This window comes from Eubalaena glacialis, chromosome 2, assembly GCF_028564815.1.
Source record: "Eubalaena glacialis isolate mEubGla1 chromosome 2, mEubGla1.1.hap2.+ XY, whole genome shotgun sequence".
NCBI classification, from domain to species: domain Eukaryota; kingdom Metazoa; phylum Chordata; class Mammalia; order Artiodactyla; family Balaenidae; genus Eubalaena; species Eubalaena glacialis.
Genome location: NC_083717.1, coordinates 154,215,828 through 154,231,087, shown reverse-complemented (window position 1 = coordinate 154,231,087; position 15,260 = coordinate 154,215,828). Strand labels below are relative to the sequence as shown.

The 15,260-nt window shown below is 34.4% G+C and overlaps 1 protein-coding gene across 1 annotated transcript in view; it reads right to left on the bottom strand.

Annotated features, from left to right (window-relative positions):
- LRRC9 (leucine rich repeat containing 9) overlaps window positions 1–14,642 on the bottom strand; it is a 93,091-nt gene extending 78,449 nt beyond the window's left edge. The window contains exons 1-9 of the mRNA XM_061182628.1: window positions 14,600–14,642; window positions 14,428–14,508; window positions 13,946–14,164; window positions 13,185–13,325; window positions 12,589–12,652; window positions 12,236–12,306; window positions 7,440–7,622; window positions 3,864–4,019; window positions 608–804 (exon numbers count right to left, since the gene is read on the bottom strand). Of these exons, the coding sequence (XP_061038611.1) occupies window positions 608–804; window positions 3,864–4,019; window positions 7,440–7,622; window positions 12,236–12,306; window positions 12,589–12,652; window positions 13,185–13,325; window positions 13,946–14,164; window positions 14,428–14,475 (1,079 nt within the window). The 5' untranslated portion in view covers window positions 14,476–14,508; window positions 14,600–14,642. The remainder of the gene's footprint in view (window positions 1–607; window positions 805–3,863; window positions 4,020–7,439; window positions 7,623–12,235; window positions 12,307–12,588; window positions 12,653–13,184; window positions 13,326–13,945; window positions 14,165–14,427; window positions 14,509–14,599) is intronic.
- Between the last annotated feature and the right edge of the window lie 618 nt (window positions 14,643–15,260).

Sequence of the window (15,260 nt, the reverse complement as noted above, 5' to 3'; positions counted from 1 at the left end):
TGACAAGATTGATAGTACCTACACCTGAATAGGCTTTTTTGAGGATTATAGGCAAAATATATGTAAAGCTCTTAGCCAAGAGCTTGGCACAGAGTAAGAACTCAATAAATATTAGTTATTATTTTGTTAGTATATATTATTACAGGGCAAACTAACTTATCCACTTAGTGCCTTAGTAAATTAAAAAAAACATTCACAGTACTTACTAAGTCTTCTTGCTTTATGTTTCTAGTTGATACTCAACCTGAGTTTCTTTCTACATGATTCCAGACAACTTTTGTATGTGCTTTCTGCACCAGTAGCAGCTAACGTTAAAAAAACTAATGTTTTAAATTTGCAGACACTACAGTCATGATGTGACAAGAAGCCACTCAGGCGAAGTCCAGTGTTCCTAGTAAAGTATTGCTTCTGTAAAAAACTATATGCTAACTTTGAACCAATGATGCCTACCTCTACTAAGAACAGGACTGGAAAAACATGTCGTGTTTTACTTCATACTGTAATTCTTTCCATTCCTGAAGGAGAGAATTGAGCTCGACCAGTGGCCCAGAACATTCTTTTCCCTCATGTTTCAAATTTGAACAACTAGATAATTCATTAAACATACTCATCTAGTTTTTTGTTCCAGAATGTTACCCTTTCATTCAAGGCATTTAGTTTGGTCACTATCTTCTGTTGAAGACTTGGTTCTTCTGTGACAGTTTCACAGTTTTTTGATTTTTCAAGCTCAGTTACTTTATTGTTACTGGGTCTATCATTGCGCCCTTTGCCAGATCCTCTGAGTTCAGTCAGTTCCCGTTCCAACTGTTGAAATCAATGTGCCAGAGAGCAAAATCGTTTAGTGGAATCCATTAAATATTTAGTTAACTTAAATTAACAAAGTAGCAATCTAGATAATAAATAAGCCAAACTTCATAAAAACATGGCAAGCATGTGATTATAACTTTAGTACAAGTTCGGTCAACCAATTTCTCTTGACCAAGTGAAAGCCAATATTAAATACTTCAAACATGGCAGTTCTCTCAACTGAAAATAAGAAAAGCAAAGAAATAAATTTTAAAATATTATTGATGAGTTAGCTTCTAATAAAGCCAAAGTAAAATGATAAGAAATGCTGGTTTTGGAACAAAGAGAATAAACTTGAAATAATGTGACTTTTATCACTCCTACTTTTCAATTTTTCAACTACTTTGGTATTCTGGGAAACAACATATAAATACACACAAGCATGGATATAGGGGTGCACATTTTTCTCTTTGCCTCAGTCTCCTATATGGCTCAGCACAGCAATGTCTTTATTTAAAATTTTGATATTTGGGATTTTTTCTTGCTGTTCGTAATGGACTTTTTTTGCATTCATTTGTATTTTTAAAAAATATTATAATAGGGACTTCCCTGGTGGTGCATTGGTTAAGACTCCACGCTCCCAATGCAGGGGGCCTGGGTTCGATCCCTGGTCAGGGAACTAGATCCCACATGCATGCCACAACTAAGAGTTCACATGCCACGACTAAGGAGCCCACATGCCGCAAATAAGACCGGCGCAACCAAATAAATTTAAATAAATAAATAAATATTTTAAAATACATATTATAATAAAGTATATGATTTATCTTAATTATGGAGGTTTTAGACCTTCCCTTAAACTTTGGGCCCAGGGTGAGTGCCTCATTTGCCTTACCCTAACCCCAGCATCGTAGAATGGATTTCAAGATAAATTGTACTGTACACAGAGAAGTGCATACAAATAGAAATTTGCTAAGTATCTGTACTCCCTTCTCTATAATGGCTATATACAGCTGTTAAAAAAATGAAGTAAGCGTATTTTATAAAAATACCTATAGTTTATATAATCTATAGTTATTATTTTTCACATATTAATACATCCATCTGCACATGAAAATGGCAGATATAAAATGATTTCCATATACTGGTTCGCCTGTGATTTTTTATTCAAATAAATAAATTATGTTAATGTTTTAACTTTAAGAATACCTTTCTGATTATAATATGAATTTAAACCTGTTCATTTGAGAAAGAGTACTAAATATATTTTAAAAACTTGATTTTTAATGGCTACATACCATTCAATCTTAAGAATGAGTAATTCTGCCTCTCTTTTTAAACATTTAGGTAGTTTCCAATTTTTTTGTTGTTACTAATAGTACAGTGATGAATATTCTCATATAAATATTTATCCAAATCTTTAAATAGAGTGCTAGAAGTAGATTTACTGGGTCAAAGGCTATGAGCATTTTTAGGCTGTTAATAATATATATGACCCAATTACACTCTCATCAGTGGTGTAATAGTGTCACACCCATCTTCACCAGGCAGGCTATGACAAATTTATAGGTGAAAATGGTTGCTTGTTGTCTTATTTCATATTTGGAAATTAATAATCAGGTTGAGGTCTTCTTTCAAATGTTTATTAGTTTTTATTTCTTCTTTCGTAAAACGATAGTTTATGGAATTTGCTTAATTTTTCTATTTGGATATATACGTTTTTGTCTTCTTTAAAAATTTTAAATTTATTTATTTTTGGCGGCATTGGGTCTTCGTTGGTGCGCGTGGGCTTTCTCTAGTTGCAGTGAGTGGGGGCTACTCTTTGTTGTGGTGCACAGGCTTCTCATTACAGTGGCTTCTCTTGTTGCGGAGCACGGGCTCTAGGCGTGTGGGCTTCAGTAGTTGTGGCAGGCGGGCTCAGTAGTTGTGGCTCGCGGGCCCTAGAGCGCAGGCTCAGTAGTTGTGGCACGTGGGCTTAGTTGCTCCGTGGCATGTGGGATCGTCCCAGACCAGGGATTGAATCCGTGTCCCCTGCATTGGCAGGCGGATTCTTAACCACTGCGCCACCAGGGAAGTCCCTACCTTTTTGTCTTGTTTTATTTATGAGTACTTTTATACTAAGGATATTATGTTTGTCCTTCATGTTTGTTGAAAACAATTTTTCAGACTGTCGTTTATAGTTTATTTTCATTAATGATGCTTTTTAGTACAAAAGCATTTTACTTTTTTTTTTCAATCAAATCTAAATTCTGTTCCCTGTGATATCTAGTATTTTTCTTATTTGGCAGGCTGAGATCAGTTAAATATATTAATCCGTATATTCTTCTGCTTTTTTATGTTTTCATTTTTACATTTAATTCTTTTTTCCCCACTGTATTTACTTTTAGTAAAGTATAAACTAAGGATCCAAGTCCCCTATTCCCAAGTAGTTTGACTATTTTTGTAACATCATTTTTTGAATAAACCATTATTTTCTTATACCTTTTTTTTTAATACAATAAGTTCTTATATATACAAAGTTCTGTTTTGAGGTAAGTAATCCTTCATTTTTCAGAGTCTACTTTTAGTAAAGGAAATCCAATTTATTCTAAATAAAAAAGCACATATAACTACTAAAGCACAAACTATTAAAGTATACAACATGATGGGAACTTTATAACAAGCTATACTTTAATAGTATACAACATACAATAGTAAAGGAGTATTTTAGCATTTTAGACAAGAAAATGAATTTTGAGCACAGCCTGCTGGTATCTAATTAAAATGTAGTGAAATAAGTCTAACAGATCTCTATAACTCACTGAATCATACTGAATTACACAGCAATTTTAAATTTTATAAATTAATATTCCTATACCTTTTTTAAATTGCAGATTTCTAAGCACAGAATGAAGCTTAGTTAAGTACCTAGAATCAAAACATTTTCAGGGCAAACTTACTTGAAACTTAGCATTAATTTAAAAAGGTATGTATATGTATAAATGTATACATACATATAAAATTTAAAAGCTAATAGTATCTTATCTGCCAGTTTTCTTAAGACAAGGCTATTGAAATTTTACAATATTAAATCTTACATTTTTTTTCAAAAAGCTGAATAATTTTATTCGTTCTTCTGGCAACTTCTGTAATTTACATTTTCGATCATTCAGTTTTTCAAGGTCTTCATTAAGATGCCTCTGAACAGTTTTTATACGCATATTGTAATACATTATTTTTTTCATTGCTGTGGTCTAAAAGTGAGAAAAAAGGTTAGCTGAAACAAAAAACATTATAGGTAATTATTAGTGGTATTATATGAGTGTGGTATGTTCTATATAATTATTTTTAAGTTTTACATGCTCAGTTACTAATAATGATATTAGTTTAAATGATAATGGCTACACAGAATTCTCTATTTAAATTTAATAAGCAAAACATAAAATTTCAAAGATGTTCTTTGTGTATAATATTTTAAGTGTGAGGCATATTTACATTTACTTTCAATGACAACATAAAGAGACTATAGAAAGAACTCAATTTACAAAATAGTGTCATTTACCTAATGCGGCAGTACTACTAAAGCTAACATATTATTCGTATTTGATTAATTTAGAGAAAAAATAAATTTAAAAGAATAAAAGCAAATGTAACATTATTCAATTCATTTTTTAAATGCGTGGCTAAGAAATAGGATTTCATGGGGTTTTTTTCCGCAAATCTATAAAAGAATGCTCTAAATGAACTTGTTTTAGATTGAGCAAATTACTAAATTGTCAATCTAATCCAGTTATCTTGAATTCCTTAATATCAATGGATCATGCAGTTACTAATGTTTATCATGATAAATTGATTAAAACCACCATTAAGTAATATACCAGGTAAATGGTGCTCATGAGTTATATTAGTCAAAAAGAACTAGCTGAGAAGAAAATAAACAAATCAGGTGCATATTACAATGTGACCTAGTTTTAACTGGTTTTATCGGGAAATCTGTACCTCAAGTAAGTTGCAAGGCTTGTACACTGTTGTGTGATTTATTTAGTAGAGAGTGGATAGTCAAGGTCCCAGCAGAACTATTTGGCATTACAGATAGAATGGAAACAAATATATGGCTTGATGAACAGACAAAAGAATTCCCTCTCTATACATATTATGAAATTCTGAAACTGAAATCACTAAATTCTTCTGCAAAAAAATCAGGCATTCATAACATAGAAGAGTTAAGGGAAAAAAGCCTGTTTTAGGGTGATGATTAGCAGATAAAAATTCCTGATCAAGAAGAGCTTGTTTCTCAGGTTCAACTGAGTAGAAAAAACTGTAACTAAGGAAATGGCAGATGGTGTTTCTTGATTTTTTTTTTTTTTTTTTTTTTTTGCCTACAAGTGGCAAGTAAAGTCAGAACTTACCTACCCAAGTGACACACTTCCCCATCCACAACATTCCCTTGGTGATTCATCCAGTCCTCGGCTTGGTATCATCCTTCTGCTTTCAATTCCCATATCTTTATCTCCAATCCAGGCAACTCTCTTAAATAACAGACTCATATATCCATCTTGGATATTCAAAAGATTGTTCAAACTTTATATGCTTAACATTAAGCTGTGATTCTTCCTTCTAAATGTACTCCTCCCATACTCTTCCTCATCTCATCAAATAGCAACTCCTTCCCTCCTTCAGTTGCTTGGGTTAGTTGCTTGGAATTATTCTCTACTTTTTCCTCTACGCTTCAAATTCAATCTATCAGCAAATCCAGATGGGTTCTACCTTCTAACTACTGCTACAATTACTTTTGATTACTTTTTACTACCCCCTCTACAGTGTCCTGTATCAAACCATCAGCATCTCTCATCCAAGTTTCTGGAATCTAACTGGTCTCTCTGCTTTCACCTTTTCCTTTCATCCTCTATTCTTAATTCATTAAACAAAAGGATCCCTTTAAAACATAAGTCATCTTGTTTCCTCCTCCTCTCAAAATTTTCCAGTGGCCTCATATCACTCAAAGGAAAAGCCAAAGTCCTTACAACATTCTTCAGTCTCACGTGATCTGCCCCCCACCACTCCTGTATTCATCTCTTACTTCTTTCTTTCCTCTTTGCTTACTCAGCTCCAGCCATACTAGCCTCCTTCTTGTGCTTAAAATATGAGGCATGCTCCTGCTCAAGGTCTTCGTACTTGCTGATCCCTGAAAAACTTGCTCCCTTATTTCCTTCAGGTCTCTGCTCAAATGTTGCCTTAGTAAATCCTTTCCCAACAGTTCTATATAAAAGAGCCTACAGCCCTTCCTCTGCCCCTACCAACAATCTTGTTTCCTTCACCCTTATTTCATTTTTCTCCATAGCATTTATCACCATCTGACATACTAGTTTTTCACTCATTTAGCTGCTTACTATCTGTCTTCTCTCACTAAATGTAAACTCCAAGGAAGCAGGGTTGTTTTTTTCTGTTTTGGTCATTCTATTTCTAGTGCCTCGAATGTAATAGGCATTAAATATTTGTTAGATAAATTAATCAGCCAAGTAATTTAGTGAAGCACATTCACCCTGCTCACCTTTTCAGAAAGTGTGTGATGAAAAACTACAGAGATGATAATGGAAATTTCAAAAATATGGTTGTCACTGCAAAGTTTTGTCATTATTTTTGACTTAACATTGTTAGAGAAGACATTCCTCCCTGACCCTCCAATGACTCTGAACATCTGCTAGTAGACAATAACTCTAGCCTTTTGCTCAATATTACAAGACAGCTCACTTCTTAGATTGGGATGGGAGAGAGGATAATCTCAGTTTTGAAAAGAAGAGAGGAGACAATGGAACTTGAGAATAAATCCTCAGGCTACCAAGAGAAGAGATACAAGATAAATGGATAAAGACATTCTTTATCTATGTTGAGATGATGGATGAGCCACAACGAAAGGATGGGAGGGCTTCATGTGGGCACATTCTAGACACTCATAAACTATTTATTGAATGGTTAACTGAATAAACAAATGGGACTCAATGGACTAGAAGGAGAGGTAGAAATATAATGTGGGAAGAATATTAAAAAACATGGTAAATTCCTATGAACTCTCCTCTCAAATTATAAAGCCTTTCATACCATGGCATAGTAATCCCTTTACTGGGAGATTCACCATCAGTGACAGCCCAGGAAAAGCCCTTTTCAAGATTTTGGAGAACTTCAAGATTTTGGCAGTGTGGGTAGATTCACTTATACTTACAGAGAACCCCAAACCATCTTTAATTAGATTAAAATCTACCTAATCCTGGCATACTACCATCAACCATGGGTATCTTCTAATTTTGATATATAATACTCCAAATGAGAGGAGGTTACTTGTTTCATTTCTACTTTATTTAGGCTTTATTAATTTTCGTATATATAGCATTCGTTTAATTATTCTTAACACTGATAATTTTTCAGATTTCCTTCAAGTTTTATGTAAGTTTAAATGTTTTTCTATTATTTTACCTTCCAATACTGTCATCAAAATTGAGATTCTAGTACTAATGTTATTATTTATATGCATCTATGTGAAATATCCAGCTCACTGGGCAAAAGTAGAATTGGTGACAACACTGACAAGATAATACTACCTACCACATGTTGACACAGCCAGAAAGAAGCAGTTAATTAAACATAAGACACAGACACCTGATTAGGTATGCACTTACATCTGCCAGTTCCTTGATTTGCTTTGCTGACACATCAAACGTGTCAAGTCTTTGAAGGCAAGGCAAATGATATAACACATGTGTGGAATAATTACACAGCAGACAAACTGGATTGGTTTTATACTGAGGATCATTGAGACATAAATCCTTTAAGCGACACAGCCTGGTTAAGTTAGTGAGGTCCTAAAACAACAGCAACAATAATGGTCAATTGATTAATTGCAAATCTCCATTTCTAAAGGAGGCATTTGAGCTCTTAAGATCACCCATAATTTAATGTAATGCATTCCAATTATGTGCTTTAATATGTTAAAGTTATTTAGATGCATAAAGTGTTATTCTCTATTGAAAAAGATGCTAAATACATGAAAAATGGATCAACAATAATTAAACAGCAGACTCTATATAACTATACATTTTAAATATAAAATGACAAAGAGTATTTACTAAATCATGTATTCCACATGAAACCTTGAAGCCCATTTATTCCTTAAGACACCATTCCCTCTCTGCACAGCCCCTTTGCTAACAAGTGCCCTCTGTAGGTCTCCTACATCCTTCACCATACTCGCCACACTGACCACCCAGGAACACAGCTCGCTATTTTCCTCAGCCTCCAGGTCTGCTCTTCTCACCAAAGGCTATGGCACCTATGTTTTAATATAATTAACACTGAACTCCTGATTTTTAGGTTTTTTTGGTTTGAGGTTTTTTTTGGTGGTGGTGGTGGTGGTGTTTGTTTCTATAAATGCCCTTTCTGCCTATTAAGGGCAACTGAAAGCTAGCTTTCTCCTGAGGGCCTCATTTTCCTCACAGCCTCTGGAGGGGTAGGGGTTGACGATGCACTTCCAGACCAATGTGATTCCTTAACATCTTTTATCTTGAAGTTTAAGTCACTGTTTACACCTTCCTTTATTTGGCATCTGGCCCTTGCTTAACTCTTCAGTCTTGTCTCTTCTATTTAAACCCTGACATTTTATGTTTTAGCCATACTGAACAACTTGAAGTTTCAGAAGGTCCCAGACCCTTTAGACATTCACTCATGCTTCTGCCTTTGAATGGACTGAACTTCACCCCAATTTTACCTTTTAATCTGTCAAGACTCAACCTAGGTATCATCTTCTTTGAGAGCCTTGTTTTATCCCCCAGGCTTGGGGTAGATGCTCCTCCTATGAACTCTCTTAGCCACTGGGCTTACCTTTGTTATAGAATTTATCACACCCTATTGTCAATTATCCACAAGTCTATAAGCCAAGGGTCTGTATGGGCTTTGGCCCTCAGTCCACAAGCTAAGAATGGTGATTGCATTCTTAAAGTGTTGGGAAAAAATAAAGAAGAATGTGTGACAGAGGCCATATATGGTCCACAAAGCCTGAAATATTTTCTTTCTGGCCTTTTATAGAAAAAGTTTGCCAATTCCTGAGATAAACTCTTTGAGAACAGGGTTTGTGTCCTGTTAACACTGCATTCCCAGCACTCAGCATTTAGAACACAGCAGGCACTAAATAAATAATGTGAATTGAATTGAATGCTTATTACTTTCTACCAACCTCTAAGACACCCTCACATCTTTCTCAATAATATTATTACTAGGGTGGTGCCTGGGGTAGGAAGGTACTATGGTAGAGTTGGAATTAAATGAATGCAGTGCTAGTCAGGAGACTCAGAATCAGAATTAAAGGAAATCCAAAGCAAGGACCAGGAGGCACTAATTTAGAAGATAAAGTATCAATACAAATGGAATCGGGAAGCAAGTAGTGAAATCAGGCTGCTAGAATTAAGAGTAAGACAGGGTGAGGTGGATAATGTGTGTCCAAACTCTCTCTGGACAAGTGAGAACTTGGCTTACCGGCTGGACCTAAGGCTATGGCTAGGCCCATGGCATGAGTGGGACTAACTAAGCAGGGTGACTCTAAAAAGGAGATTTCTGAATAGAGTTGTGCAGAGAATTATTTGGTCAAATTCTGCAGGGCAAGGAAGGTAAACCATTGACTATGCTGAAGAGTAAAGATACTGTTTGATTTCTGGGTGGCTGTGTTGCATTTGACCATCAGTCTGGGCTATGGCGGGTGTGAACTTTGAAGTCTTACGCAGGAATCCTCCACCTACACTCAGAAGTTAGATGACACTGGAGTCTATGAAAGCACATCTCACTTTCACCAGGATAGTATCTTTTTAGGGTGACTGGAAAGGTTAGACATAAAAATTCAGAATAATAATATTTCAGGAATATTCCTAATATGTGAATAATAAAAGTTGCTGTGAGTCATGTTCAATGTTTTTATGAGAAGAAGCCATAATTATTATAGAGAGCCTTTTTAATTTTATGCCATACAATGAATCTTCACAATAATCCTATTTTTATCCCCATTCTTTTGATGAGGAGATTGAAATAGGTTAACGTAATTAAAGTGATAGTAATAATAATAAAATAGCATATCTATTGAGTGCTTACTGTGTTTAGTCATTATTCTAGGAGCTTTATATTATTATTTCACTTCAACTTCATGTTACCATTGTATTATGCTGCCTTTAGTTTGTGGCAGGGCTAGAAGTGACAGATCTTTCTGCCTGTGCAGCCTCTGCTCTTTACCACAAGGCTGCCATGGCTGGCCAGGGTGAGATAAACTTCCATATGGCTTCTTGGCAGGGTGATACCTTATCCTCCCAGCCTTCTGCACTTATCTTCTTCAGCCTCAACTCATGATTCTCTCCCTCATTCCGTTCCAGGCACAGAGGATTTCTAGTTTTCTATATTTGCCACACTCTTTCCACCACTTAGGTCCTTCACACCTTTGCTTGGAATGCTCTTTCCCTAGGTAACTCCTGCTTATGTCTCATTTGTTAGCTTAAACATTACCTCCCACAGCATTCTGAATTTATCTTTCATAGCTCCCTCTGATCTCTGCTGCTGATGTTACTCAAATAACATTGATTTCTTACCTCCACACCTTTTTGCATATTGTTCTTCTCATCTTGGAATGCCTACTTCCCACTGCGTTGTAGAAAATCCTCCCTACAATGCCTGTTGAAATTCTGTCAACCCTTCAATGTTCACATCAGATGTTTCCTCTTGAATTTGACCAATAAAATTAAATTTTATTGAAGTTTCTTTTTAAGGTGTTTATAACATTCTGCCTCATTCTATAGATTTTTGGTGTCTTATATTCTTCTCTGAGTAAAAGAATGCCTACTTTAATATTGATCAATTCAAAATTATTTCTATAGCTAATTTGCTCACCTATCATCTAGAGGAAGTGTTTGAAAATGTACCTTAAGTCTGACACTGTCAAAATCATGAATGCCATATGTTTTCACCCACATTATATACCGTAAACATTGTCTTCTTATTTGTTTTTTCTCTCTCATTTATGTGCTTGACAAATGGTTATTGAGATTCATTACAAGTCAAGTACTGCTTTAAGTATCGTGGATATAGCAGTGAACAAAACAAGCCAAACTCCTGTACTCATGGAGCTTGTATTCTAGTAAGGGTTGTGGGTAAGTGCCAATAGGAAAAATAAAACAGGGAAAAAGTAATGGAATGCTTCCGGTTGAGGAGGGTAGTAGGGGTCATTACTATTTTACTTAAATTAGGCAGGAAAGGTGTCACTAAGAACATAACATTTGAATAACATCCAGAAAGAAATGAGATGAGCCACGAAGATATACGGGGGAAGAATACTCCAGCAAGTGCAAAGGCCCTAAGGTGAATGTGTCCTAGATATATTTAAGGAACAGTGAGGAGACCAGAGTGGCTAGAATGATGAAAACAAAGGGGAGAGTGGTAGAAGCTGTGGTCAGAGAGACACTGGGGAGACTAGATTATATAGATTATATAGAGACTAGATTATATAGACTAGATTATATAGACTATATATATATATAGTGGGCCATTGTAAGAACTGACTTTTACTCTGAAAGAGATGAGAAGCCAAGGGAGGATTTTGAGCAGAAGTGATTTGATCTGACATATTTTTAAAGGAGTGGGCTTCTATGTGGAGAACAGACTGAGTGTAGTGAAAGGGTAAACACAGGGAGAACTGTTAGAAGGCTTTTTTTTTTTTCCAATAATGCAGGAAAGAGATGATGGTGTCTTCAACCAGGCTGATAGTGATGCAGGTGGTAAAAAATGGTCAGACTTTGGATATATTCTGAAGGTAGAGCCAACAGAATTTGCTAATGGACTGGATATGGGGTATGAATGAATAAGAGGAGTAAAAAGTAACTCAAGGATTTTGGCTTAAGTTATTAGAAGCATTGAGATGACATTTAGAGAAATGGAGAAGGCTGCAGGAGACGAAGGTTCGGTAGAGGGGAAATCAGTTTGAGTTAGGATAGGAGATGTCTATCATTTTGGGTAGTTGTTAGGGAAAGTAGAGATACCAATTTAGGAGTGATAAGTGGATAAATGTATTTAAAGTTATAAGATGATTAGATTAGAGAATGAATGCAGATAGAAATGAGAAAAGATCTTGGACTAACTTGGGGCAATCCATTTTTTAGATGCTAGGAGAGGATGAAAAACCAGAAAACCAAAGAGGTGTAGCCAGAAAGATGGGAGAAAAACTAAGAGAAAGTGGTATCCTAAGAGCCAAGGAAATAGTTATTTGTTTGGTTTTAATAGTGTCAGATCGTTAGGGCCAATTTAATCAGGTGACTCTCAAATTTCTGGGAGTACTGGGTAGTCCAAAACAAATAACTCTTTAAGTGGGGACTATTTAGTCCATTTTCTGTAAAAAGATGGTTCATGATCTCGGTTGATAAATAAAATAAATTATTCCACTTAAACATACCTTGAAAGAACATATTTGGTTACCAGAAAGGTTTAATCTTTCTAGTTGTTCATTGGGATCAAGACATCGACCTTTAATTAAAAAAAACAAGATGAGAAAAAAGTTAAATTTCTCATTTTACCTCCTGTTCATATCTTATATTTCTGAGTTGTATATGACCATCTTTTCTTGCATATAAATGAGACTAACAGTAACGCTGTATAATTAATAACCACTGATCAATGGGTAGTATTTTCACATCCTGTAATTATAGATTTAGAAATGCTTTTCAAAGATATTATAAGACTGTACTTTTCATATTGACAAAAAATTATTGTAGCATTATCTCATATTCCAAATGAAACTGTACATACCAATGCTGCTTATTAGATTTCCAGCAAGGTTGAGATCACTTAAATTCTTCAAAGTTTGCAAGCCCTAAAATTTTAGACAATATATAATTTAGAAGAAATCATTAAAATCTATGTTTATAAATCATCTGAGCAATCTGGTTAGTTCTCCAGGTGTTCCAAGCACCAGGTGCTGTTTACTTTACAAGCTTAGAAGTAAGTGGGTGCCTCAGTGAAGTCTACTTTGTTCTCTGGAACCTGGAAAGAATTTTTGAAGGAGAAGGGAACAGGGAGGGAAGTAGAGAGGAAAAGAGGAGGAGGAGTAGCAAAAAGAACACATCACACAGAGTGTGTTTAAAATCTTAGGCAAGTTATATACAAAACTTCTCTAACCTCCTTTTTTTTTTTTTTAACCTTCAGAGAAGAAATAACACCGTACCTCCCAGACATGGTGGGAGGAGTAAAGAAAATGATGCATACGAAGTTCTCTGTATGTTACAATATGCTACATACACATTAGTTCTTCTTAACTAATTAAACTAGTCATGAATATTTCTTGGACATTGTGGTTAAACTCTACAGGAGTTGACTTTAAATATGAATCACTGAAATTATCTTACCTCAATATTTTTAATTGCATTGTGGTTCAGCCAAAGAACCTCCAATCTGGATAATTTCTCTAAATTTTCTATTTTAGAAATTTTATTAAAATATAAGTACAGTTTTTCTAAATTTCTACATTCTTGAATACCTTCAATTTTCTGTTAAAAAAAAAAAAGAGGAGCCTGAATAGTGTTAACTTGTGTTTTTCTATTAATCCTTCAATAAAGTAGATTTTAAGTACCTTTTCCTTAAAAATCACATTTTCAGAATAGATTGCAAAATCAACACCCAGCAAAATGAACTAAAATATAAAAAATCATACAATCCCTCCGCCTAAATACTATTTTCAATTTTCATATTCTTTTTTAATCAACTTGATACCTATTTTTATATGGTTATAATCATAACCATATACATTTTGCAATATTGTTTTTCAATATAGATGTTATAATTTTCACACAACCAATAGGGTCAAAGTAAACCAATTTCACTACAAAGCAGTACTGGGTATTATTTGATCTGATTTGATTACTAAAAAGTAGAATGTGTCTATGTTTTGGCTCTTTATTTCTATTTTCTCCTTTGTATAAATCTATTTTTATATTTTGTCCATTTATCTGTTTTTGTTTTGTTTTACTGGGCAAAGGGTTTAATTGCAATTCACCATGTATGAATCTATCTGTTTTGATCCATGCCTCAAGCATATACTTCAATGAATTATTTTTCCAAAGCCAAAGAACTTAGCATAACCTTCATGTAAGGTTACGTTTAGACTTACCTCTATGCAGCATTCGGCAAGCCAAAGTTCTTTAAGCCGTAAACATGTTTCTAGTCCTGAAATTTCTTTTATATCTTGAGCAACAATTGTGAGACTTGTTAAATTAGGAAATAATGATAATCCGACTATACGAGGATACCCTGAGAAAAACATTTCCAGTTTTGAAGTATCTGATCCTTCTTGTCCAATCATCTCATAAGATAAACCATTGCATAAGCACTGTTTTCAAAAAAGAAATTGGATTATTACCTGTTTAAGATAATAAAAAATTATTTTTGCCATTAGAAATTATAAACTGTCAGTTTCACTGACGTCAGTTTTCACTCACAAGAAGAAAAGTTGTGTCATATATATGATTTTTCTCTACTTCCAAAGATCATGGTGTAGAAGAAATCTCTAGATAAGCTCCAGAAAGGAGTGTAGAAATGTTCCATTTAATATTCTTACAAATGTAGTTGAAAAGAAACCTTGCTTTGACTCACCAGTTCTTTAATTATGTCTTCTTGGTTTAGGTTTTCACATTCAATCATCTTCCATTAAAAATAAAGGTTATAATAATATATCTGTTAAGGAAAAGGAAAAGTTGAAATAAGTACTAGAGTCATGCTGTATCATTTAAAGGAACCTTAAAGTTACTTAGGTGGAATTACTCACCTGTGGCTTGACATTTTCCAACAGTACATTACCAAGTATGTCTGGACCCCAAGACAGTCCATTCCATCTCTGAAGTTTTCTCTTAGACAGTTATTTTTTATTCTGAATTTAATTCTGTCTCTCCATAACTCCTCCCCATTCACTGTCATTTTACCTCCTGGGTTCAAATAAAACAAGCATAATTTTTCTTTCACACTATGACCCTTTAATACTTGAAGAACATAGTCATCTCTCAGCTATACCTTCACCTTGCCCTCAGTTCATGTCTTTTAGTTCTCTCACTAGAAAGAGCCCTGGTTTTCTCCCTTGAACCAGTTCCAGTTCATTCATCCTATTATACTACAGTGTTCCAAACTGAATACAGTTCTCTAAGTATAGTTAGCAAAGGAAAGAATCTTCAGGGCTTAGTGACATACCATAGGCATGGTAATAAATGTTTATTAAAATGAATTAGTCAACTTCCTCACTTTACATGGTATGAACTACTAAATACCTAAGTAGCTTCAATAAAATTTAACCTAATTTTTCATAATTTTTAATATATTCATTATATTATTCCAGACATATACTATTTAAAAAATATAGGAATCCTGGTTTTAATATGAGGACATGACAAAGCAAGATGTAGAAACTGTATTTATTTGTTTATTGTGATTCTACC